Genomic DNA, 26,810 nt, shown 5'->3' on the forward strand with positions numbered 1-26,810 from the left:
CAGCCAGAGGTGGCTTGTTTAAGGAAAGTGGGGCTCTGTGGCTCAAAGACCACATGGGAGATGCAATCAGATCCCAGTGACTTAGCCTTGGTGACCTGACTTGAGAATGATGCCATGCCATCTTGCATTCTTTGACTTGGGTGAAGCTGTGAGCTGATTGCAGACTCCAGAGGACCCAGTGACTACCACAGGATGCCCGAGGCACTGCCTCCCTGCACCCAGTCTACACTGCAAAGTTGTGTTGTTTTAAGCTCCAAAGCTGGGCACAATGTGGCACATGGCAATAGTTAACCATTGCACTTGGCACAAGAAGCTTTCTTCTGGATGCAATCCCACCACTGTGGCTTAAGTTCACAGTTTGGAGCAATTCATACTGCGAGAATTTACCATTTGCATTTTTTCGTTCAACACTGTATTGTACATATTTTCTAGGTAATTCATCTACCACAATATCTAGATTTTGTAAGAGAAAAGAAAAAAAACACAGGGCTAAAACAGAAACATCATAAAAATCTATAAAGTAGCCTTAAAAAGTGAGTGATATGTCCATCCCTCCTCCTTTCTTTCCCTTCAAGGTCTCACTATGTAGCTTAGGCTGGCCTCCCGCTTTGGCTCTGGAATACAAGGAATTTAGGCACATGCCAGCATGGCTGGATGTTTGTCTTTATGTTAATGAACACATATGTCGGATCTGGATGGGTTTTGCCATGTATCTGTTATCTATAGCCGAGAAACACAACACACTCAAATCTAGTGTCTTAAAGTAACAGTAAACATTTATTATTTCTCACTTTCTCTTGCACAAGAATTCAAGAGTGTCTTTGCTTGGCTCTGGCTTGGGTCCTGCCATGAGGTGGAGGTGGGAAGTTGGTGGGAGTGAGTCATCTGGGAGCTCACTGCTGCTGGCATCCTCATTGTCCAAGCTGCATACTCGAGCTACTGAGCTCAGCCCTGTTGGGGTGGGAACCTTGTACAGCTCCTCCAGTACCGGGCTCCAGGGATGTCTCAGTGTTTTCAGCACGCGGGCCTGGCTTCCTCCACTCATGGTTCAGGAACCAAGGTGGAAACAGTCTTGCCTTTTATGAGTGACAGCTCATCACTGGGCTACTGTGGTTGCAGATAGTCTCTCAGCCAAGCATGCTGCCTGCAGAGGCCGGTGATTCCATCACCTGGAAGGCCAAGGCAGAAAGACTGTTGCATGTTTGAGGCCAGCTTCAGCTACAAACAAGCCCTGTCTCAAGCAAAAGCAAATGAATAAAACATTCATAAAACAAACAAACCCAACAACTGACTTCATTTTGCCTGTGTTTTGTTGTATATACAAGATCCAGGCTAGTCACAGATGGCATTCACTGTAATTGCTTGTGTTTCCTTTGAGTTCGTTTGCTTCAGTTGCCTAATATAAACCCCACTTTGGAAACATGACTTGGAAACATAGCTTGCTCTTGTGTGATGCAGCCTGGAGTCATCGTCACATAAAACTGCCAGCTCTTTGAATGACCTGGAGGCTGTGTCATTTTACTCAACTTTACGTCTCTGTTACCTACCAGAGTGCTGAGATCTAATGAATCTGCTGACTAGCTGAATGAATGAATGAATGAATGAATGTGCAACTTAGTGCACAGGCCTTTTTGCTTGATCCTGGACTTATTATTATATTTTTAAATATCAAGATGGTGTTCCCAGTGAAGTGTAAAAATTTGTACTTTCAAAAGTGCAACTGAACATTTCAAAATGCTTTTTGTAACAATCAATGAACCATTCCTACATCATTGAAGAAAGTCTACTTTAACTGCACTGATGCCCTAGTGCTCTGATGGCATTTCATTACAACAAGAACAGGAGTGCTATACTTTCATGGGAAATAACCCATGTCAAGGGCAGCCTCCCAGTTCCTCTTCAGGGCTATAAGCCACTCCCCCCACCCCCGCCAGTGATTTCTATCCTTTGACAATCACTAGGTTTAGACCGTCTTGAAGTCAGAACTTGTCACCTTCTTGTGTGTCTGGAGACTTACTAGGTATAGACTGTGTACGGTAGATTCGAGGGTGGTTATAAGTGTAGTCTAATCTTCTCCTACTAAATTGTATTAAGTGAGAATCAGTGTCAATGGTAAGAGGGTCCCTTTACAGTGAAGCTGTTTGCTAGAACTGGCTGGGATGATCTTAGCTGTCATGTCACAGCAAGTGGAATAGACTTGTTCTAGTCACTCAGTAACTGCCATTAAAGCTTCCGAAATTCTGTCACCAGAAAGTCCTGACTCACTAATTTGATTGCAACTCAATTAAGCCAGATACAGTCTGTGTACTGAGTCAAAGCGAGGGGCCACCATGCTGTGGCGGAAAGACTACTGTCACAGCGGAAAGCAAATCAGAATCAAGACGAGGGTGTCTTAGAGAAGCCTGGCTGCCTGCGGCAATGTGTGCAGACAGTTCTCTATGGCACCTTCAAAACACCCTCCCAAACCCTATTTGCTCATATTCCATTCTGAAAAGCTCATTTGTAGTTAGATAACTTTCAATAGGTAAGGCTCTACCCACCGTCACTGGAAATCAAACAACAGATAAACAAACAAAACCCCACACTTCACTGTGAATGAACATGATGCCTTAGAACCCAACCTCCCAGGAGCTCAGCCAGCTGAAGTCAGTCCTCAGGAGCCTATTTGGTTGAGGTGCACTCTGAACAGCCACTGCCTTGCTAGGCATAACAATATGGATGCTATGCTGTTGATTCTGTCAAGTCTGGTCAGGAGAGCAGGCACCTCTGAACATGCTTGCTCTGAACATCCAGTTACAGCTGTCAATACGGCAATCAAATGTCACTCCACGATTTGAGCAGATTTTAATTTAACACACACCAGTTAGTTCAACTCATTATGTTTCTGAGATAGGTGCTGAGCCTGACAGAGAACAAGGGCCAGGTTGCCAAATGCTGTTTTAGCCTGGGGTTTGGGGTCCTTCAACTCAATACCATATAACAAAGCAGCTCCCCATAATGTATGCAGAGAAAAATTTCAGAATTACACAAAATTATCCAGTTCAGGATTTAAGTAGGAGATTCACCAGAGAGGGGTGGACAGCCTAAGAGGTATAGTCAAACTGGTACTTTGAGAGTGGAAACAAAGTCTCCTGCTGTCTCCAAGGAAGACTGTTTGCTAGCAAAGAACATTTGTGGGCTGGGGTGCAGCTTGGTGGTGGAGAGCATGCACAGGCACAAGGCGTGATTCTGGGCACAGAAAACATGAGATACAAACGAGACTTTGTTCTGGTGCTTGTTTTACCTAAGATGGAAGGTTGGGAAATAAATAACTCCTGTATACACTGGTTAAGAATCAACTTCTTCCATGCCTCTGGCTATTTTGTGGGTTGTGAGCTGTTAAAATTTGGGGGCAGGTACTAATAGATTATGAGAAACTATTTGGGAGGATGATATACTGAATGAAAAATATCACAAGAACACATATATCCATATTTCCAACCCAGGCGTATATGGGAGAAATGCATTGCTTTGGGACTGCTCAAAATTATGAGACAAGGACAGGGAAAGTTCCTGGATTCTCAGGGCATTTTATCTTCTTGTCACCAACAGCCAAGATATGTGCAAATAATTTTTACATGTCTTCCCAAAGTGAATATACATTTTCACCTGTTTCAAAATATAAATAACTATCTCTGGAAAGTTTACAAAGTACTGGGACTGGGGCCAAGTGGGTGTGAACAAGTAATAAAAAGGCATGTTTTACTTTAAAAAGATAAGGAGAGATTACAATTTCCTCATTTTTCTCTATCTTAGTGTGGGGACCAAAAGAGAAAAATAACTGATAAGCGATATTTTAAATCAGCAGGAAAATGCCCTATTCAGTGATGTAGCTTGCCAAATGGATACTGACATACAAGGAAGATTTGTGTTTGGGAGGCTGGGGTTGAGCAGGAGGAAGAAAGGATGAGAGGCAACCAAGGACTAGGCTCTAAACAGCAGCGGGGGAGCCAGAAAGTGCCATCAGCAAGAGTGGTCCCATCCCCACACGAGGGTCTTCATGGCACAGCAGAGAGCACAGTGAACTTGCCACTCCCCTGGGTGGCATCTTTCACCCAGGCATAATGAAGTTGGTTGAAAGAGACAATGCTGGTTTTTTTTTTTTTTTTAATTTTGTTTTTGCATTCTAACATGAATTATACGGCTGCGGTGAGTTGACTGAGTGAACCTAGTGTGATCACAAATTGTGTCTCCAAGGAGGTGAGGTGTCAGGAAAGTGTGCACTAGTTTTCACTGTGTCCCCTTAAGAGGCTGCGAGATCGATTTCACAAGTGCCGTGGATCCCCAGTACCACTCAGCAGCACTGTCTTTCCCCTTTTCTTTCCTCCTCCTACTGGGTGTTCGGTTGCTCAGCCTGCTTCCACGATTCCCGAGTCAGTCTCCCTTTTCTCCCTGTCCACCCCATGACCACCTTCCCAGTGGAAGACGTGAATTTAGGAGCTAGGAAGCAGGGCAGCCCAGTAGGAGCAGTTTACTGATGTGGACAGCTCATCTTGCCGGGATCTAGCTGAGCTTCCTCACGCTACAGTTAACTGATCCTTACTCCTAGCCAAGGCAGAGGCCAGTGCCGGGAAAGGACAGCCGTGGGGAATAATCCAGAGCTCTGAAGTCAGTTTGCCTGTCTACATTTCAGTTCTCACAGATGAGGACATTAGCCCACTTCTGAGTCTCCATTTTCTGGTCAATAAAGTGGAGTGTGCTAGTGTTTTGTCCCTCTGACTCAAAGGAGGAAAGCATTGTTCTTGATCACAGCCATGATCCCTTGTGCCCATCACTTTGAATCTATGATAAGACAAAACACCACAGTGGGCACATGCTGTCGGAGGCTGCTCACTCAGGTCAGCCAAGAGGCGAGGAAGGAATAGCTTTGTGAATGAAACAGAGAGAAGGGAAGGGAGAGGGAAGAGAAGGGAAGAGAGGAGGTCCCTCAAGAATGCAGAGTGGGACCATATTGGAGCAGATTAAGCAAAGCATGGGGAGCCATTCACTGGCAAGAGGAGGGAGCAGGCGAAATGGCTACAATAAAGTTCTTTTGGCTAGCAATTTCATCTCAGAATTCAGTGCTAAGCTGATCTTTCAGGTAGGTTAAAAAGATGGCTTATTTCTCTTTATAGATGCAACAATGGTGACTCACAGCCAGACTAAGTTGACCCACAGGACTTCACAGTGACTGCCTCTAAAGATCTGATGCAGTAATCATCAGACTTGCTTTATTTCTAAAAGAGAATTTTGATGCATGAGTGGAGTTTTCTTGAAAGCAGTTTGTGGTCCATATGAGGCTAAAGTTTTTAACCACAGCAAGTGTGTGTGTGTGTGTGTGTGTGTGTGTGTGTGTGTGTGTATGTGAGTGTGTGTGAGTGTGTATGTGTGTGAGTGTGTATGTGTGTGTGTGTATGAGTGTGTGTGTGAGTGTGTATGTGTATGAGTGTGTTGTGTGTGTGTGAGTGTGTATGTGTATGCGTGTGTGTGTGTGTGTGTGAGTATGTGTGTGTGTGTGTGAGTATGTGTGTGTGTATGTGTGTGTATGTGTGTGAGTGTGTATGTATATGTGTGTGAGTGTGTATGTGTGTGTGTGTTTGAGTATGTGTGTGTGTGTGAGTGTGTATGTATGTGTGTGAGCGTGTATGTGTATGCGTGTGTGTGTGTGTGTGTATGAGTGTGTGTGAGTGTGTGTGTGTGAGTGTGTATGTGTATGCGTGTGTGTGTGTGTATGTGTGTGAGTGTGTATGTATGTGTGTGTGAGTGTGTATGTGTGTGTGTTTGAGTATGTATGTGTGTGTGTGTATGTATGTGTGTGTGAGCGTGTATGTGTATGCGTGTGTGTGTGTGTGTGTATGTGTGTGTATGTGTGTGTGAGTGTGTATGCGTGTGTGTGTGTGTATGTATGTGTGTGTGTGTATGTATGTGTGTGTGTGAGTGTGTATGTGTGTGTGTATGTGTGTGTGTATGTGAGTGTGTATGTATGTATGTATGTGTGTGTATGTATGTGTGTGTGAGTGTGTATGCGTGTGTGTGTGTGAGTGTGTATGTATGTGTGTGTGTGTGAGTGTGTGTGTGTGTGAGTGTGTGTGGCCATCCACACACCGCACATGTTGACAACCTTGGATGTCAGCCCTTTCACTCTCTTGTGTTGCTGCTGTCCGCTCTAGATGAGACGTGAACTCACCAGGAATCATGAATGAGCCTGCATGTGTGAACTCACCAGGAATCAGGAATGAGCCTGCATGTGCCCCACATCAGGGTCATACGCAGAAGCCTAGAGTCAGAGGGGCCGTGTGCATGACAGTGTCGTACGGATGCCTTGGAGGCACTGAACATACATGACAGTGTCGTACGGATGCCTTGGAGGTACTGAACATACATGACAGTGTCGTACGGATGCCTTGGAGGCATTGAACAACAGACAGTGTTAACAGCCCGACCAACAGCTCTGCCCCCTCTCCACCACTGCCCACGCTTGCCTGACCCTCTCCACCACTGCCACGCTCCTTGCCTTGCATCATACTGCTCGTCACCACATGCCATCGCTCCTGCCCCCTCTCCACCACTGCCCACGCTCCTGCCCCCTCTCCACCACTGCCCACGCTCCTGCCCCCTCTCCACCACTGCTCACGCTCCTGCCCCTCTCCACCACTGCCCACCCTCCTGCCCCCTCTCCACCACTGCCCACGCTCCTGCCCCTCTCCACCACTGCCGCCACCCTTGGGATAAATGGGATTGTAGGAGTCTCTGAGAGTCGGGAGTAGAGGGCTCTGCAGTTTCTAAGGAAATCGAAACTTCGCAGATGCTTTGCAAGCTGCCTTTCTACCCAGGAAGTTTCAAGTACTTGGAAATGGGGCAGCATCCACATTGTGGGGTGTAGTGTTGCTGTTGGTGTGTTTATTATGCTAACTCCCTCGACCGGTCTATTATTTATTATTCTCAGCTTTATTTAGAACGGTTTAACCTGTGTATAGTTCAGCTGTATTCTTTGTTAGTATAGTAATTATAGATTTTTCTTCAGTTTATAAAGATGAAAAGAGGATGGAGTAGGGAATGAAAAGTTTGCAGTTCAAATACCCAGGTTTTTATTTTTCAACTGGTAAGAGGAGACTTTAGGGGCAAGGACATGTTGTTTACTTTCCTCTGAAGGATTTTGTTTTAACCTAAACTACAACTTTCAAAGTCTCAATGCTCTTTGCCACTAGCTTTTCTCCCTTGCAAATAGAAATTGAGTTAAAAATAAAACAAAAACCATCACATATTTCTCCTTAGACACAAGAGCAGAACATGTAGATTCAAGAGGAGCACAAGCCTCATTGCAGGACTTGGTGAAAGGAAGGAAAGAGAGAGAGATCTGGTATTTCCTCTGCTGTAAGCATATGCTCCCTGTGGAAAGTGTCTGCTAATGGAGATGGCTCTGATTGTGTATTCACCCATGGCAGGACAGAGTGTGAGAGCCAAGGTTACCTCTTAAGTTCTAATTACTGTGCCTAAGGGATCCATAAAACAAAAATGCCTCAGAACTGCAAGCCCCTTGCTCCAGGACTATCCCAGATAGTTCCTGAAATGCTGGGGGCTATTGTTTACAGGAGATAACAAGTCACATGTTTCTCACTCCCCTTGCAAGTTTGTTTGACTCATCTGCAAGGGAGGTGCTTGATCATATGTGGCTGGAGGCTCACAGGCAGGAAATATGCCCCTATTTGGATGTAGGCTGGAGTTACGTCAGGATGTAAACTTGCCCCTAGTTGGACCTGATGGGAAATGCAATGAATTATGGGTTTCCCTTCTTAAGACCCTGCAAACCATGACTTGGGGCCATTTCCCTGGAACCTGGGTATGGACCTGGCCAGAGCCCATCCTCCTGGCCAGTATTTAATTAAAAGGTTGCTTCAAATTTGGCTTTAATCTGTGGTAGTGGTTTTATTCTTGATTGGTGGGATTAACAAAAGCTCCACAGAATAGTGTACTATATAACAAAATACATTCAGGTTTAGTGAAGTTATAAGGTGCAGAGTTGTGGCTCTACGGGCTGGCCTGCTTGGCAGCTGGTGGACAGAAGCTGTTGGAGTTTGGCTTCCTCTGCCTGCTAGCTTTATACACTCTTTTTATTGTATTTCAGTTTTTGCCTTGCCTGTTAGCCTGCGGAGGCAATCACAGCTACAATAGGGGCCTTCTCATCTCAAGTGAGCAATTTGCATCATTGAGGATCTCCAGGCGAATGAGCAGGTTTTTTTTTTTTTTACTGAGGAGGCTTCCTGGAATGTCCCTTCTAGACATTTATCTCATCTTTATGGGGGAGGGAAGCTGTCTACCTTTCACACTTCCAAGAAACCCAAGACAGCTAGGTTTGCATTTAGTAATTTTTCATTCCCTTTATGATTCTGTCACTCAGGACTTATAACCTCTGACTTCATAAGCTATCCCAGATCACATGACTTGAAGGGCAGAGAAGGCAGGGTGGAGGATGGGAAACCTGTCTTTGGTCTGTTGTGTGGTTCAAGGCCAACCATTTTTTTTTTTCATTTTGCTTTATTTGTGTCTGTGAGTGGATATGTGCGAGATGAGCAGCGCCATTGTCCAAGGAGCCCAGCAAAGAGCATCAGATCTTCTGAGGCTGGGATTCCAGGGGGGTTGCTAGCCACCAGATGTGAGTATGGGACCCAAACTCAGATCCTGGGCAAAAGCAATAGTCACACTTTACCACGAGGCCATCTCTTCAGGCCCACCAACTTTGTGACAAGGGAGGGTATTAGTGACACCACTGACCAACACGCCCCTCCTTCCCGAATCAAGAAGACCTGGAGCATGTGCTCCCTGCCTGTGGCCACTGTGGCTGTGAGGATGGGGACCGCAAGGGCTCACTGTGTGCAGTGGGAGGCTGACAGTGTGTTTCTGTAGGGTATGTCTCATGGCCAGCTACTCCACACTGTCTAAAACAGCAAGTCTGCAGGCTGTGCCTTGTCCAGAGACTCCATTTAATAGGCAGGGGTTGAGTTCCTGGCCAGTGCAAGTGCAGAGGCAGGCTTTCCATGTCCCTGGCTGTGGTGTGGACAACACCACCTGCCCAGCACCACCCGCGAGCTACAGGTCTGCGGAATCCTGTAAAAGCAGAGTGGGCTTCACCCTGTAAATTTATCAAAGTAAATTTGGACCATTTGAACACACCACATGGGAGGATTGAAGTCATACCAGGAGAGCCAGGCCTGAGAGCTTAGCAAGTGCACCGGGACCCTCACCTGGGTCCCATCAGGAGACACACCTAACAACGGGGCGGTCACATTCCACTGTCCGCTACCCAGTCACCAGGGATGCGTTAAGGACCAATAGCCAGTGGACTTCACCTGGTCCTCACTGTTGATGGCCTAGCCAAACTGCTGACAGTCTTCTGGCGGGTTGGTACTCAGCAGCTTCCATAGTTCTGCTGTGAAGGAAATCTGAATTACGTGGCAAACTACTGTCCGTGGAACTGCTACACGCTGTGCATTTTTGGTTATTTGATGACAGTGTAATATGGTGGGGTGCTTGTGAGTGGATCAAGTCAAGAGCAGGCTCTACCATGAAGATGGTGCTGCGCTTGGGTGGCACTCAGGAGTCCGACGTAAGAAGAGGTGGGGCTCTGGGGTAGACCAGCATCTGAGATCTGCTCAGAAGCAGCAGAGGTCAGGAGGTCACGGGGGTACTCACAGCAGCCACAGAGGAGGAGGAAATGCAGTGGAGGGTGTATCCTGGAAGGCAAGGCAGGCTTCAGAGAGGGATCTGTGTGCATGTCTGCTGGGGCCCATTCCAGGCCCATGCATCTCAGGACAGCAGCCTTCAATGGTGCTGTGTGTACAGCAGCTTAAAAGCAGAGACCAAAATTAGAGGAAGAGAGGAAGGACAGAGGATACAGGACAGCATTCATGTTACCATGCTGTTTAAAATTCTCCCCTCTGTGGTACACAAATGGACACCTTTGGGTTATCCTCAGCCTTTGTAGATTTCTCTGCAGTTGCTGTCCTCTTGTCCTTAACCTTAGCAGGGCAATGAACTGAGGATGCGTGCATGAATGCCACTGTTCACACTGCTCGGGTCCTCTCCCCCTGCTCCCCTCACCCTCTCCTCTCCTCCTTCCCCTCCCTCTTTCCCTCTCCTCTCCTCTCTCTTTCCATTCTTCCTCCTTTGGCTTGAGCAGTTCTGCTCAGATGATGTTGTCCTTTGGGAAACATTTGCTAACCTCTCTCTGTTCACCCTACTTCAACCAGTGGAGTTACTGCAGTTGTGAACTAACCAACGTTGATGCTGGGGACAGAGCTTGGGTCCTCTGCAAGAGCAATATGTGCTCCTAATCACTGAGCCATCTCACCAGCCCTATGGCAGCTGTTATTAATGGCTCATAGCTGGTCTTTGGGATAAAACCTCTTTGCTGTTCATGTGTCTCATAGAGTCTTGCTTTCATCGGAAAGACATTGACATGGAATATGCTTTCTGCTCTGTAACAACTCCCTGGGCTTTCCAGGATCCATCTAGCATCTCTCAGGTGTGTGTGACTGTCAGGCAATGAAACTCAAGTAGATTTAGATCTCCTTCCTCTTTATGATTGGGATTATTCAGATATATAGATATCCAGCATTGACTGTAAGCTTCAGATGAGGGAGCTTGGAATAATCAACCTTGCTAGAAAAATGAGAGGGGGAAATTGAGAGAGATTGTCTTGTAATGACCTCGAAGGATTACATTGTAACCACCAAAGTGCTAGAGAAGTGAGAACTTCTGCTTGTGTTTTCTCTCTCTCCCCCTTCTCTCACCTTTCTTTTCCTTTTTTTTTTTTTTTTTTTTTTTTTTTTTTTTTTTTTTTTTTTTTTTTTTTTTGAGTCAGGTTCTTGCTAAGGAAAGAGCCTTGGATAACCTCACATTGGACACCTCTTATGTCGGTCTCGTCAGTGTGGATTATAGGTGTTGTCAGACACCCAGCTTTGCTTTCCTTAACCTCTGATCCCTCCACTCTCGACCACATTGTATAATTTTTACAGTGGTGTTTAGAAGCAGAAATCTCCTATAGAGTTTGCAGTCTTATTAGGGAAGGTGGATGCTCTCCTAGTTAAGGTGAACAAAAGTTCAGAACTAGGGCATGAGTACAGGATGCTGGCAGCAATTTCATCTGGATTTTCCAGTTGAGTACTGTTGATAGAATTTACAAGGTCATTGCTAGCCTGAGATCTCATATCTAGGCTGGCCTTGAACTCACTATGCAATTGGAAATGACCTTGGACTGATCTTCCTGTCTCAGCCTCCCAAGTGATGGGGCTAGAAGGATGTACCCTCACACCAAGCTTTATGTGGTTTGGGGGACCAAACCCAGGGTTTCATTCTATGTGATAGCCATGATATATCCCTGGCTTCTTAAACTTCTAATTTTAATGATTAAAATTGTTTTAGATTTTTGAGTTTTTCATTGCACATAGACTAATTCTCTTGAATCATAGAAACTGCATGTGGATAAGAGCTTAAAAACTGGTAATGAATTCTTGTTTATAAAAACACCTAAAATATAACATTATAAACAAGATGTTCACTTATTTTCTGAGTCAGAAAGTCCAAACTTCCAGTAAGACATAAGAATTAAGTGATTGAGAAAATGTTCCTAATTTTTTTAAAGGGAATCTGAAGGTTTTGTTGAGTCTATAGCATCTGTTTGCTTTCAGAGACAAAAGACAAACTTTATTTAGAACATTAAACATACAAAAAAGACTTGTCCACACCCTGTTTACTCCACTTAAACTGTCCTAAGCGTTCACAAAAGCCCTCCAAAGTCATCATTGTCCTCTCTAGTGAGCATCAGTATCCGTGTGAAAATTAAGAAAACAAGGAACAAGGCAGTTAGAATAAACCAGGGAAGATTCTGGAATAGATAAGGCCGAAGGTTTCATTTCATTTTTAATGTCATGCTGCTCTAACCGCCTCACAACATCGATCCCCAAACAGTGGCCCCTAATTATTTCATCATGCAGGGGAAATCCTGGTAGGTCATATATAAACAGCCCGAGGCAGGAACCTCCTCATCGGATAGAGCCTGACATCTGACATCTGCAGGGCCTGCTGCGAGAGCCTGCCACAATTAACCAGGAGGTGCGGACAGGCACGGATACCAGGGAGCTGGAAGCCGAGCAAAGGGCTCTCCTGATCCAATGTGTTCCTCCAGAAATGAAGCGGTGACAGCCGAGGGTGGCAGTGCTCTAGGGCACTGGACCTTTGTGGTCGTTTCCCTGGCCGTTTGCCAAGAGGCAGAGCATGTTTCTGTCTTCCCTTCCTTCCACTTCTCATGTATGCATAATTCCTGTGACTTTCAATGGGAGCCAAGTGCTCTTAGGGGTGGCTGCACGGAGCTCTTGGTATTGTTAACATCACTTCAGGGCTGGAGTGGGGGTGCCCTTTGTGGGTTTCACTAACAAAATGAGACCCAGAGTGGAGCCCTCATACAGAATGTGTGGAGGGACTGAGCCAGCACCTGCTTTAGAGGCTAATTACTTCTCTCAGACACTTGGGGTTTTGTTTTTGTTTTTTTTTTTTTTTTTATTTTGTCTTAGCAGATGCTAAGGACAGTGCTGTGATTCGACTTGCTGGTTGGTTTCTTTATCTCACTGGCTATGGAAAATGGAATTTCAAGTTAAAAATTTTTTCACGTTTATTTGTTTAGGTGTGTGTTGGCATGGATATGTGGCAATTCACGTGTGGAAGTTAAAGGTCAGAGGACAACCATGGGCAATCAGTTTGGTCCTTTACTATGTGTGTCCCGGAATTAAACTCGGTTTGTCAGGCTTTGTGGCGAGCTCCTGTACTCCATGAGGCATCTTAACAGCCCCGTTTTCAGATCTTATCCCGGCATTTTAGAGATGTGATCACAGGACCACGTTCATGAGTGTCTGGCTCGCCTAGGGCTGGAGATAGTCTCTGTATCAGCCTGGCCCTGGTTACCAGCCTGTAACAGAATGAGCCACAAGGAGAGAGTCCCACCTTAAGACCTCGAGTGACGTGTGTGTGTGTGTGTGTGTGTGTGTGTGTTTGTGTGTGTATGTGTGTGTGTATTGTCGTCATCTAAGTTCCCACGGTGAGGAGGAGGGCTAATGAAGACAGTCACATGGGCACAAGCACAGAGACACAAGGAAGTCAGGCTGTTCCAGGAGTTCGGTGTATTTAGGGTTAGCAGGGAAGTCAAACCTGATTGGTACCTGGAGGTGTGTCGTACATAGAAAGAAACTTGGCAAGAAAGTGAGGTGGAACCAGCTTCCCTGGTAGCCCAGGGCATTCAGAGTGAGTGGTTTGCTGTTGTTCTTAATTAAAGAATTATTACCTTCCTCCCCCCCACCCTGCCCCCCAGTTTACCCAAGTGTATCTGAAAGTTAGAACTAGATAACAAGAAGCCTGCCATGGCCATAATTTAAAAATAATATCAGCCTGTGTGTGTTTATTTGGGTCCGAGTGGTTGTAGGAACAGAGGCTGAGAGAGATTTGTCCTGACCGCAGACCAGGCAGGACACAGGAAAACTTTCAGCTACACCCAGGAGATCTTTTTTTTTTAATTATTTAAAAAAGTTTATTCATTTTACATACCAACCACAGCCTTCCTCTCATCCCTCCTCCAGCCCCCTCACCCCAGACCTACCCCCCATCCCCTCCTCCAAAAGAGTAAGTCCTCCCACAGGAACACAGCAAAGCCTTACCCAGGAGATCTTAACCCTTTCCCTGTCCTGGGGTGATCCATGTGTGTCCCTCTCAGGGACCTCTTCTTTACCTAGCTTCTCTGGGGTTGTGGATTGTAGCCTAGTTATCCTTTGCTTTATGTCTAATATTCACTTATGAGTGAGTACATACCATTTTTTGTCTTTCTGGGTCTGGTTACCTCACTCAGAATTGTTTTTTCTAGTTCCATCCATTTGCCTACAAATTTCATGATGTCATTGTTTTTCTCTGCTGAGTAGTACTCCATTGTGTATATGTACCACATTTTCTTTATCCATTCTTTGGTTGAGGGGCATCTAGGTTGTTTTCAGGTTCTGGCTATTACCAATAGTGCTGCTATGAACATAGTTGAGCAAATGTCCTTGTGGTGTGGTTGAACATCTTTGGGGTATATGCCCAAGAGTGGTATTGTTGGGTCTTAAGGTAGGTTGATTTCCAATTTTCTGAGATACTGCCATACTGATTTCCAGAGTGGCTGTACAAGATTGCACTTCCACCAGCAGTGGAGGAGTGTCCCCAGCCTGCATGAGACCACACTAGGCCCTCTGAATGAGAGTGACAGTTACGTGGCTTGATCTGCTTGTGGGTCCCCTGGCAATGAGACTAGGACTCATCCCGGGTACTGGAACTGGCGTTTTAGAGCCCATCCTCTGTGGTTCGATGCCTTACTCAGCCTTGATGCAGGAGGGAGGGCCTAGGTCCTACCCCAACTTGGTATGCCAGCCTGTGTTGAATACTCAAGGGAGGCCTTACCCTCTATGAGGAGGGAGATGGGGTGAGATGGGGGACGTGTGGGGGAGCAAGGCAAGGGGCGGAAGGGGAACAGTGGTTGGTATGTAAAATGAAAACAAATTTTCTTATATAAAAAAAGAGAGAGAAAGGAAAAATTACTGCTAGAACCAGACTTATGAAAGATGGTTCTGGAAACAGTATAAGATGCATTGGAGAGGAACAAACAATTTGCTAGGAAGCCAGTTAGAAAGCCGTTGCTGTTGGGACCTGCTGCATTCATGTGGTGTTTCCTTCATAAATAAATGCCTTACAGGTCAAAAGAGATAGTTTGAAGTTTGATGTCTTGGTGGTTTAAGCAGGACTACTGACAGGACTTCCAGGTTAATTTCTCTATTCCCTTGCCTTTCCCTTGCCTCTCACCTCTCCCTCTCCCTCATCTTTCCTGAGCCACCTGAAACCAGAAATGACTGAAATCACAGGCTCAAGGTTGACAGCCAGGAAGAGCTCCAGCCACGTCAGCCCCTTCCAAATGGAGCACTTTGAAGTCCGAGCCTTGTTAGTAATGATATCACAGATATTTGTCCAGAATAATCACCAGTGGGGTTGTAAGAGAGAAAGATGCCCAACAGGCAAGATTGGGAAATACATACGGTCAATTATGAATTGGCTTTAAAAAAAAAAAAGGCAGAACAAAACAGGCTGTAAGTCCCGATAAGATGTCTGCAGGGCTTAGAACAAGCATGCTGTATTAATTATTATTATTATTCATTCTGAGTTGCCACAAGTATACACAGTACTGCATAAGCGGTTGACAGGGAAGAATAATATCCTAGCCCTGGAGTGCTTATAATTTATGTAAACACATCCTCTTGTTTTTCCAGGCTGTATCTCTGAATTGTAATTTTGCTTACTTTGTTCATATTCATATTTCAGCTCTGGTTCTTATATAAGCTAAAAAAAAAAAAAAAAAAAAAAAAAGAACAGTTTTAGGAAACACACATGTTTTTCCACAATGATAGTTCTCTTCCCCAGACCAAGAGCTGTCTCACTGAGAATTCTGGGTACAAAAACCTCCTTGGATGGGTTCCTCTGCCTGCATGAAGCAAGAGCCCTGGAGTCTATTTAAGGCCCTCTGGAGAGGAATGGTGCTGATGTATTGTTAGGACCTTTGATTAATTAGGTATTAAAGCCTCTGCACCAAAGTCCTTTTTACCATAAAAACACAGGAAACTGAGTCAAAAGGATCAGAACCAATACTTGTTATCACCGTCCACATGCCTTTTGCCTCACGATCATACTATTAACTCCTCAGTTCAGTAATTTCTCTCCACACACATGGTGGTTTGGTTTGTTTTTTTTGTCTTTTTCAAAACAGGGTTTCTCTGTGTAGCCTTGGCTGTCCTAGAACTCACTCTGGAGACCAGGCTGGCCTTCAACACACAGAGATCTGCCAGTCTCTGCCTCTCAAGTGCTGGGATTAAAGGAGTGCACCACCAGCACCAGGCTTCATACACGTTTTGAATATCTTTTTGTTTGTTTATATGTTTAGAGACACGGTCTCCTATAACCCGGGCTGGCCTGAACTGGCTATGTAGCCAAGAACTTTAGCTTCTCCTGCATCCACAACTCAGGTGCGGGGATGACGGGTGTGTACCACACACCTGACTTAACTCTGCTTGTTAAGAAATGCCATGTAGTCATTATACCTAGTGCTAGGCTTGGGACAACAGTGTCTTCCAATGCCATTGTGTGCTCTGACTGTATCTACCCAAGCTCTCTGCCTCTCTCTACTCCTGTCCCTTTGCTTTCCCAGATAGTTCCACTGTGTGTGTGTGTGTGTGTGTGTGTGTGTGTGTGTGTGATCTTATGTGTCACTATAAATAACAAAACCTAGGATCTGCATATGAAAGAAAGTGTGTAGCATTTGTCTTTCTGAGTCTGCCTTTTTGGCTTAATAAGACGACCTCCAGTTGTATCCATTTTCCTGCAACAGCATCAGTTTGTTCTTTATGGCTAAACACAACTTCACTGCATATATAGACCACAGTTTCTTTACTCCTCGTCTGCTGACAGAGACGCAGGCTGATGCTCTGTTTTGGTTATTGTGAATACGCTGCAGTAAACTCGGACATGTGGGGTCTTTGTGCTGCTCTGATTTTGGTCCCTCTGGGTGTATATTTGTGCTATATAACTCACCTGCTTTCCTTAACCCACAGAAGTCTCTAAACTCACTCAGCCAGAATCAGATCGAGTGATTTATAGAGAAAGACTCCTTGGTTTTGTCAAACAGTTATAAGCATTCCACTGACAGAGAAGTTTAAGGAAGTAAAATGTGAAGGAAGAGAGGCTTCCATTGCCGTGACTGTGACTGTGGACACTGGGGGCTTCCATTTCTGCTGTGACTGTGATTGCGGACACTGACACACTGCAGACACTGGAGGCTTCCATTGCTGTGACTGTGACTGTGGACACTGACACACTGTAGACACTGGAGGCTTCCATTTCTGCTGTGACTGTGACTGTGGACACTGACACACTGTAGACACTGGAGGATTCCATTTCTACTGTGACTGTGGACACTGACACACTGTAGACACTGGAGGATTCCATTTCTACTGTGACTGTGGACACTGACACACTGTAGACACTGGAGGATTCCATTTCTGTGACTGTGGACACTGACACACTGCAGACACTGGGGGCTTCCATTTCTGCTGTGACTGTGACTGTGGACACTGACACACTGTAGACACTGGAGGATTCCATTTCTACTGTGACTGTGGACACTGACACACTGCAGACACTGGGGGCTTCCATTTCTGCTGTGACTGTGACTGTGGACACTGACACACTGTAGACACTGGAGGATTCCATTTCTACTGTGATTGCGGACACTGACACACTGTAGACACTGGAGGATTCCATTTCTACTGTGACTGTGGACACTGACACACTGTAGACACTGGAGGCTTCCATTGCTGTGACTGTGACTGTGGACACTGACACACTGTAGACACTGGAGGTTTCCATTTCTGTGACTGTGGACACTGACACACTGTAGACACTGGAGGCTTCCATCGCTGTGACCGTGACTGTGGACACTGACACACTGTAGACACTGGAGGCTTCCATTGCTGTGACTGTGACTGTGGACACTGACACACTGCAGACACTGGAGGATTCCATTTCTGCTGTGACTGTGACTGTGGATACTGACACACTGTAGACACTGGAGGATTCCATTGCTGTGACTGTGGACACTGACACACTGCAGACACTGGAGGCTTCCATTTCTGCTGTGACCGTGACTGTGGACACTGACACACTGCAGACACTGGAGGCTTCCATTTCTACTGTGACTGTGACTGTGGACACTGACACACTGTAGACACTGGAGGCTTCCATTGCCGTGACTGTGGACACTGACACACTGCAGACACTGGAGGCTTCCATTGCCGTGACTGTGGATACTGACACACTGCAGACACTGGAGGCTTCCATTGCTGTGACTGTGACTGTGGACACTGACACACTGTAGACACTGGAGGTTTCCATTTCTGTGACTGTGGACACTGACACACTGCAGACACTGGAGGTCTTGACATAGCCTGAGTTAGTCTCTGAAAAGCTTTTCCATAAAGTCAGAAACAAAATTTGTGACTGAATTTGGAACCTTTAATTTAATAGTTCTGTAAAATATAATAATTATTCACATCCATTTTCTCATAGAACATAATCATCATTTGTAAGAAATAAATAGAAACCCATGAAAAAATGAATGTGCTTTATCCCTCTAACTTTAACTGGCTCTTCTTCGCTTGAGGCTTGAGGCATTTTGGTAGACAGTATGGCTGCACAGGAAATGGAATAGAGATGTTTTCTGAGGTAATGATTAATATAAGCTTGTAGTCACAGCACTGTGTAGGAGTGTTTTGTTATAAGTCCAGAATGACCTGAGATCTTTTTAGGACTCCACACTCCAAGGAGGCCTGCCTAGAGGACGCAGGACGAAGCAGTCAGTTCTAACGAGTGCTATGGTGCCTTGGAAATTAGAATAGTGGAGGGAGGTATGGAAAGGTCCAGAGATGACAGGGAGAGGTTCCAGGTGGGACCTGGGCTAGAAGCAAGTAACATTCTAGTTACAATCTTGGATTGAAATAATCCAAATCGATGATGAAGAGAAGGACATGGGAGCGGAGAGAACTGCACCACAGCCTGGCTGCTTTCTCTAGCACATCACAGAGGAGGGACTGTATTTGGTCTGTCGGGGCTCCATGCCTGTGCTAAGCCATAGGTGAGCTTCAGGAAATCAACGGTGGGAATTTTGTGCATCCACAGATCCTCAAAGCCACAGCTGCTGTCCAGAATTAATAAGAAAGAAATCTCCTGGGTGACCATCGCCGATGAATACAGTCACTGTGGAATATTAATGGGCCTGACACCTCCATCACCTTCACACATACATACTCTTATGCCCAACCACGTCCACTCAAGCTTTCATCGCCAAAGGTACTGTAGTGGATGAGAAAGACATCTAAAAGAGAAAGAAAGTTAGCCACATGGGTGAGATTTTCATAGTGAGCACCACAAGGAAATCAGGAGGCTCTGAGCTTCCCGAGAACATGATGTTTGGGCTAAACTTTGAGCTGGCAGGGTTCAATGAATGGGGGGCTGGATGGCACATGTCCTTGCAGAGAAGGAAGGATCCAGGGTGGCTGCGGTGCAGTTTAATCGGATGAAGAGCAGGACAATGTAGGATGTGACACCGAGAAGCCGCCAGGGACTGGGCCAGGGGATTGGATTTCTATTTGAGCTTCCTAAGATTGAAAGGCGGTAGCAGGGGCATTTCCTGGTCTGTAAGGGGAAGACAGAGAAGGAGGGCAGGCAAGCGTAGAAGCAGAGGCCGAATGGGAACTGATTGCAGCCATTCAGGTGACAGAGGATGTGCTAAGCTGGAGCCACAGTGATGGTGATGGGGACCACTGGGTGCATTTGAGGTGTGTTTGGGGGTGCACACACAGCAACCTGCGTGGATATGTGGAGAGAGGTCAGGCTGCCGTGGGTAAGATCCTCCAAATACAAATCCCCCTGATAGGAAAATGTGAAGTGTAGTTCAACAAAAGTTTGCATAAAAAGCAATCACAGTGTGGGTATGTAAACTCGGATCTGACCTTAACCTTGTAAGCCTAGGCTGCCGAGTCTTTTCATCTCATAGTTAATTTTCTTTCTTTAAAAACGGCATTAATACAAGCGTCTGGCACTCCTGGGACCATCCTGTTGACGGTGAAAGAAGTCTGCAGAACATACTTCCACTGTCTACTGTAACCCTGGAGGTGATGACCACACCTGTGGTGTGCAGTATGACCTCATCGCATATGGTGTACTTGTAGCAAAACCTCACAGTCACTCCCCATATATGGGAAATTACCACTTGTTAATTAAAAACTTTCAACTGGGAACAAACTATTACTAATAAAAGAACAAACAAGAGCTGGGGAGGTAGACAGAGAAGCACTTGCTTAAAAACACAAGGACCCAAGTTCAATCTCCAGAGTCCTTGAGGAAGAGCTGGGTGTGCTGATGTGTGCTTGTAATTTCAACAGTGGGGAGAACAGGCTGGCCCACCCAGCCTAGTGACTGCTGAGCTTCAGGCTAATAAAAGGCCCTGTCTCAAAACAAACAGATAAATAAATAGGCAGGCAAGACAGACAGACAATGGCCGCAGAGTTGGCTCAGTTAGTCAAGCACTTGCTGTGCAACCTGAGCCTGGATCCCAGAACCCACAGAAGAGCCTGATGCAGCCAGACAAGTATCTCAAGTCCCAGCTGCTCCTCTGGGGAGAGAGGGCAGACAGAAAGGGTGACAGACAGACGCTCTTCAGCAAGGTAGCCTGCTTCATGCAGTGGAAAAACAAGAGACCCTGTCTCAGACAAAGGCGAGGACAGACATCTAAAGTTGTCCTCTGACTTCCAAATGTGTGTTGTGGCATGCAATGCCCCCCTCTCCCCCCCCACACCCCTTCAGCAAAACAAAATAGTCATTGTAAAAGGATAGCTAAACAGAAAGATGAAAGACAACTAGAGGAATAAAATCTTATCTAAAAAGAAAAACTACTATATATATATATATATATATATATATATATATATATTTTTTAAATCATGTCTACTTTATTTGACTATTTGCTCTCAGGATTCATTGCTCAAAGCCTGAAGTGCCCTTTTATGTCAGTATTGAGAAACACACACACACACACACACACACACACACACACACACACACACACGGCTGTGATATTTCCAGTGCTGTATAAACAATGCTGCCTGGCTCTTCTGAAATTCATTTTGCATACATTACACACATTGATATTCAAATATTCATGTGGAGTCCACAGCAAGCACAGTGATTATGACCTCAACAATCACCTTAATTGGCCCAGCCTCTCTCCAAGAGTGCACCCAGGAGCTATCCTTCTGGCTGCTGATTTACAAATTCTCCCTTTCATCTCTCCCCTTCCCTGCGCTCTCAGAGCTCCACAGTCTAAAGTAACACAGTAAGCAACTTCAGCAGAGAGTGAGTCATAGTCTCAAAGGCTTCGGTTACAACCCTGCTCTGTGAAAACTGGGGATTAGCACTGTGGATTTCCTTATAAAAATTCCCTAAGATACCTTTTGCTGTCTCTTGGTTATCAGCAGGGTGATGTTTATTATTAAAAGTGCCATTTAGTCGATGCCAACCTTAGGCACCAGGCTGTTTGTCCTGCTGCCACAGAAGGAACACTGCAAGGCTGTGCAACGCCTGCTGTAAGAAGGGCTCTCGGCTGGGTGGGGTTCAGGACCTGATGGACAGGGACCCCTCCTCAGGTGGGAAGTTAGATCTTCTCCACTTACTGCCTAACAGTGGGTCTGTAAGGAGCCTGCTAGAGACCAGCCAACTTTGAAGAGATGGTAAGAGGAAACAAATACTCTGGAGGAATTGCCTTTAAATTGTGTCTGTGAGGATCGTATGAGCAGGATTTAGATGCACGGGACTGGTTCTTCTACGAATATGAAAAAATAAAGATTTTGTATTTTGTTAATCATTTTCCAGATGGTTTCTTTATCCATGAAATGTATATACACTAAAGATTTTAAAGTCATTCAGTGAGGGAGCTGGGCAGGAATCACACCCGGTTAAAAGAGACTGTAAAGCAAACATCCACATACTGAGGCAAAGGAGGGGAATCAGGGTAAATGGAGTTTGCACAGGAGGAGGAAGGCCCATGAAATCTGTGCTGGAAGGGATGGAACAGATCCATTACACTCTGTGTGTGTGTGTGTGTGTGTGTGAGAGAGAGAGAGAGAGAGAGAGAGAGAGAGAGAGAGAGAGAGAGAGAGAGAGAGAGAGAGAGAGAAAGAATACACATGTCTCACAGGACACAGCACACACATGTGTATGAGCTGGGCAGCTGACAGGACAACTTTTCAGGAGTTGTTTGTTTTTGAGGCCGAGTCTCTCAGGGTGTCCTTGAGCTGTGATGCCAGCTTTGGCTCACTTTCTCATCTCTACCACCATCTACCCAGAGGTGCTGGGGTTACAAATGGGAGGCCACTGCCCCAGGGGATGATCCATCTCCCTCCCTCCCAGATCTCTTTTATAAGGAAGTAATGAATGGATGTTCCCAATGCAGCTTTCAGCTTTTCTAGCATTCGGTCTCAACCAAAAGGAAGTACAGAGCGTTCTGAGGTAAGGATATTCATTTCTATGCATATACATGTTGCGCTGTGCGTTCATATCCAGAATATACATGCATTTGGACATGTGCATACTTACAGAACTTAAGCAGAATGCTATTCTATTCTATGTGTCTGTGCTGGCTAGTTTTATATCAAGTTGACACAGCTCAAGTCATTTGAGAGAAGGGAGCCTCAAATGAGATAATGCCACCACAAGACTCAGCAGTAGGGCATTTTCTCAACTAATGGTCGATGAGAGAGAGGTCAGCCCATGGTGGGTGGGGCCATCCCCGGGCTGGTGGTCCCACATTTTGTAAGAAAGCAGGATGAGCAAGCCATGGGGAGCAAGCCAGTAAGCAGCACCCCTCCATGGACTCTGCATCAGCTCCTGCCTCCAGGTTCCTGCCTGCTTGAGTTCCTGTCCTGACTTCCTTCAGTGGTGAACAGTGACATGGAAGTGTAAGTAGAATAAACCCTTTCTTCCCCAACTTGCTTTGGTCATGGTGTTTCATCAGAACAATAGTAACCCCAAGACAGTATTGTTTTGAAATTTTGTTCATCAATATTTCTTTTCATTTACAAGCATTAATTTTTGAAATATCTTCACACTAACACACCAGCTACAGTTAATATTTTGCTATGGTTATATGATGTTTAATGTATGGAAACATCTTATTTTCTGTCCTCAGCAAGGAATCCTGAGGTTGTTATCCAAAGCAGTTCCATAAATACTGTGTTTCATGTACCCCTGCAGATGTGTACACTTTTGTTTTAAAAGACTCTGGTGTGTGTGCCGTACAGTCTATGTATTCTGAAATTAGCTTTCAGGGTGGTTGTGCCATGGTTCTGAAGAACCATCCCAGAATTCTCACAAATGGTTTTCCCAAATTTGTAGTATTTTACCAATTTAATAAGTATTGTTTTAATTTTATGTTCTGATTTGTTTGTAATGTTTTCTTTTCATTTTTTTCCTGCATTATCTTTTTATCTGTTGGCTTACTTGGTTTTTATTTATTTGTAGGAATTAGAAATTCCTCTGGATAGGAGGTCTCTTGTTATTACAAAGCTTTCAGGCATGTTGGTCAGCACTGGGCTGGTCATTACCTGGGTTATGGGACTCTGGCATCCAGGAGTCTATCATTCTAAAGTTGGTCTGTCTTTCCCTCTGCGATTTGTGCTCTGTGGGGGAGGGGAGTCGCAAGAAACCCTTTCCTAATTGTGGTGGCTTTTTAATGTGTCAGTTTGGCTAAGTAAATTGCATTTCCAGCATTTCCCTGTGTGTGTTTCCAGTTAGGGCCGACCACAGCAGTGATCTCAAAGCGAGATTTGCAGGCTGGGGTGGAGTATAGCCTCCATGCAGCTTACACACTTTGATGGGAGGTGGCTGGGTCACCTCACTGATGGGAAGCAGCTGTGAGCTCCAGGAATGATAACACATGCGTGTGTGTGTGTGTGTGTGTGTGTGTGTGTGTGTGTGTGTGTACATACATGTGTGTCTGCAAATGTCTTCGCCTGTGCAAACACATGTGGTTCCTTCTATCTCTGACTCCTCCACCTTGATTCCCCTGCAGTATGGTTCAGCTTTAAAATTGTTAAAATTCTATTTATTTATTTTTATGTGTATCAGTGTTTTGCCTACATGTGTGTCTGTGTGCCACGTGAAAGCCTGGTACCTGCAGAGGCCAGAAGAGGGCAGGTCCCCTGGGACTGGAGTTATAGATGGTTGTGAGACACCATCTGGGTGATGGGAACTAAACCTGGGTTCTCCGGAAGGACAGCCTGTGCTCTTAACCGCAGAGCCATCTGTCGATCCCTGGCTTAGCTTCTTATCCTTGTGCTGGTGAGCTGAACTCAGGTCCTCACACTCGATCAGCACGCACTCTGAGCACCTGAGCCGTCACTTTGGCATAGGCATCTCCTGACTACAGCCAATTTAACATGGAGATAAAATTAAGGGGAATTACCATTACCTCTAGACTCCAATCCAAGGACATTTCCCTGTTAAATTACTAGAACTTATGGTTTGGAGGAGTTTTAGTTTTTCAGAAAGATATAGTAGAAAGCGCAGACTCTACATTCTCCACACCACACCCATGTCCCTTAGCAACACTTCGTCACTTTAAACCTAACTATCTTAAACACTTAGGGTCCTACTTTCCTTGTTTTTCTTGTCCAATAGTTTAATTACAGTTCATGTGTGAGTGTTCTTTTTGTTGTTATTAGTACTGCTTTTGTATAGCAAGTCGCCTTTTATTCTCATAGTATTTTACTGTTAAGGTTATCATCATTTCATGTCATTAAAAGATACTTATTTTATGATTGGTTTTACCCTCTTGCTTTAGACTCATTGTTTTAACCATACATTTTTGACATGTTTGAATCCTGCCCATAGTTGTGATTTTATATTTACTTAATTGTGAACTATTTGAACTAGTCTTGGGGGGCCTTTTTAAGAAAATTATCCGATGTTACAGAGCGGAGAGAGTGAGGAGGCTGCGTCTGGCTCCCGCTCTCACAGCCATTGCAGTACATTGAGCTCCATAGAGACAGCGCCGGGGCCAGCGCGAGCCGGACGGGCAACTGGGCGACTCTGTGCCTCACGGAGGAAAATCAACTAAACACGGGCAAAGGAGATCCTAAGAAGCCGAGAGGCAAAATGTCCTCATATGCATTCTTTGTGCAAACTTGCCGGGAGGAACACAAGAAGAAGCACCCGGATGCTTCTGTCAACTTCTCAGAGTTCTCGAAGAAGTGCTCAGAAAGGTGGAAGACCATGTCTGCTAAAGAAAAGGGGAAATTTGAAGACATGGCAAAGGCTGACAAGGGTCGTTATGAGAGAGAAATGAAAACCTACATCCGCCCCAAAGGGGAGACCAAAAAGAAGTTCAAGGACCCCAATGCACCCAAGAGGCCTCCTTCGGCCTTCTTCTTGTTCTGTTCTGAGTATTGCCCCAAAATCAAAGGAGAGCACCCCGGCTTGTCCATCGGGGATGTGGCGAAGAAGCTGGGGGAGATGTGGAACGACACCTCTGCGGACGACAAGCAGCCCTACGAGAAGGCTGCCAAGCTGAAGGAGAAGTACGAGAAGGATATTGCTGCCTACAGAGCTAAAGGAAAACCCGATGCGGCGAAGAAGGGGGTCGTCAAGGCTGAAAAGAGCAAGAAAAAGAAGGAAGAAGAAGATGAGGAGGAGGATGAAGAGGATGAGGAAGAGGAGGAAGAAGAGGAAGACGAAGATGAAGAAGAAGATGATGATGATGAATAAGTTGGTTCTAGCGCAGTTTTTTTTTCTTGTCTATAAAGCATCTAACCCCCCTGTACACAACTCACTCCTTTTAAAGAAAAAATTGAAATGTAAGGCTGTGTAAGATTTGTTTTTAAACTGTACAGTGTCTTTTTTTGTATAGTTAACACACTACTGAATGTCTTTAGATAGCCCTGTCCTGGTGGTATTCTCAATAGCCACTAACCTTGCCTGGTACAGTCTGGGGGTTGTAAATTGGCATGGAAATTTAAAGCAGGTTCTTGTTGGTGCACAGCACAAATTAGTTATATATGGGGACGGTAGGTTTTTTTTGTTTGTTTTTTTGTTTTTTTGTTTTTTTTTTTTCATCTTCAGTTGTCTCTGATGCAGCTTATTATTACGAAGATAATTGTTGTTCTGTTAACTGAATACCACTCTGTAATTGCAAAAAAAAATTGCAGCTGTTTTGTTGACATTCTTAATGCTTCTAAGTAAATACAATTTTTTTTTATTAAAAAAAAAAAAGAAAATTATCCTATAGTGTCTTCGCACTGGGTATGCACTCTACAGTGGTTAGTATCTGCTTCTCCTACATGTATACTTTTATTCCTGGGACCCAAACACATCTCTACAGTATATGTATATTGATGTATTATCAATATACAGTAATGTATATTGATGAAATTACATCTGTAGTTTGCCCTATCACTCATCACATATGGTTGACCCAGGGAGCATGCTTGATTTAGCTCTACTTCTGAAGAAAGGGGCAGCTGGGACTGGGTTGAGGTAGATCAACTTCTGGATCTTAAGTGGATCGTTGTTTGTCAAGACCTATCCTTAAATGACACTGTTGTGGCTTTTGAAGCAAAGGAAGCTATTTCTTTAAATACCAGAAGGCAAAGCTACTTCCACTGTCGAGAGGGCCAGAGTGCTGAGTGCTGAGGGGAGATATCAAAGTAACCAGTTCCATCTAGACTCCAAGGAATATCTTGTTCCAAGTTTCTGACTCTCAGTTTGGTACTCTGTGAAGGAAAGATGGCCAAACTGTCAGTTCCTGCTACAGTTCACAAGGACACCACTAAGGCTTACGTTTTGTTTTCAGTGTTACCAGTCACCTGGCTACAGGGAATAACACATTCTTAAGGAGCCGTGATGAAAGCTTCATGGCTTCAAGCCAAGCTGAGAGTCAAAGAACTTGAGGTCAATTTGTTTCAAAGAAATGGGAACTTGAAGAATGTATAACAGCCCATTCCATGCCACAGACCTTAGGTCATCATTGTTGACATAATACTGAAATGGAGCAGCCACCTGGGATGTCAAAGCATTTGCTTCAGTGGGGTTTCCATGACAATCAATCACAGGTGAGAGCTTGATTA

General features: G+C 45.1%; 1 protein-coding gene across 1 annotated transcript; it reads left to right on the plus strand.

Annotated features, from left to right (window-relative positions):
* The first annotated feature begins 19,031 nt into the window (after positions 1 to 19,031).
* Positions 19,032 to 25,534, plus strand: LOC114702483 (high mobility group protein B1-like). The gene is made up of 2 exons (XM_037207312.1): positions 19,032 to 19,035; positions 24,677 to 25,534. Exons 1-2 carry the CDS (start codon positions 19,032 to 19,034, stop codon positions 25,450 to 25,452), a joined length of 780 nt encoding a protein of 259 aa, XP_037063207.1. The 3' UTR covers positions 25,453 to 25,534.
* Positions 25,535 to 26,810: the final 1,276 nt, after the last annotated feature.

The sequence above is a fragment of the Peromyscus leucopus genome, chromosome 6, assembly GCF_004664715.2.
Source record: "Peromyscus leucopus breed LL Stock chromosome 6, UCI_PerLeu_2.1, whole genome shotgun sequence".
In the NCBI taxonomy this organism is placed as follows: domain Eukaryota; kingdom Metazoa; phylum Chordata; class Mammalia; order Rodentia; family Cricetidae; genus Peromyscus; species Peromyscus leucopus.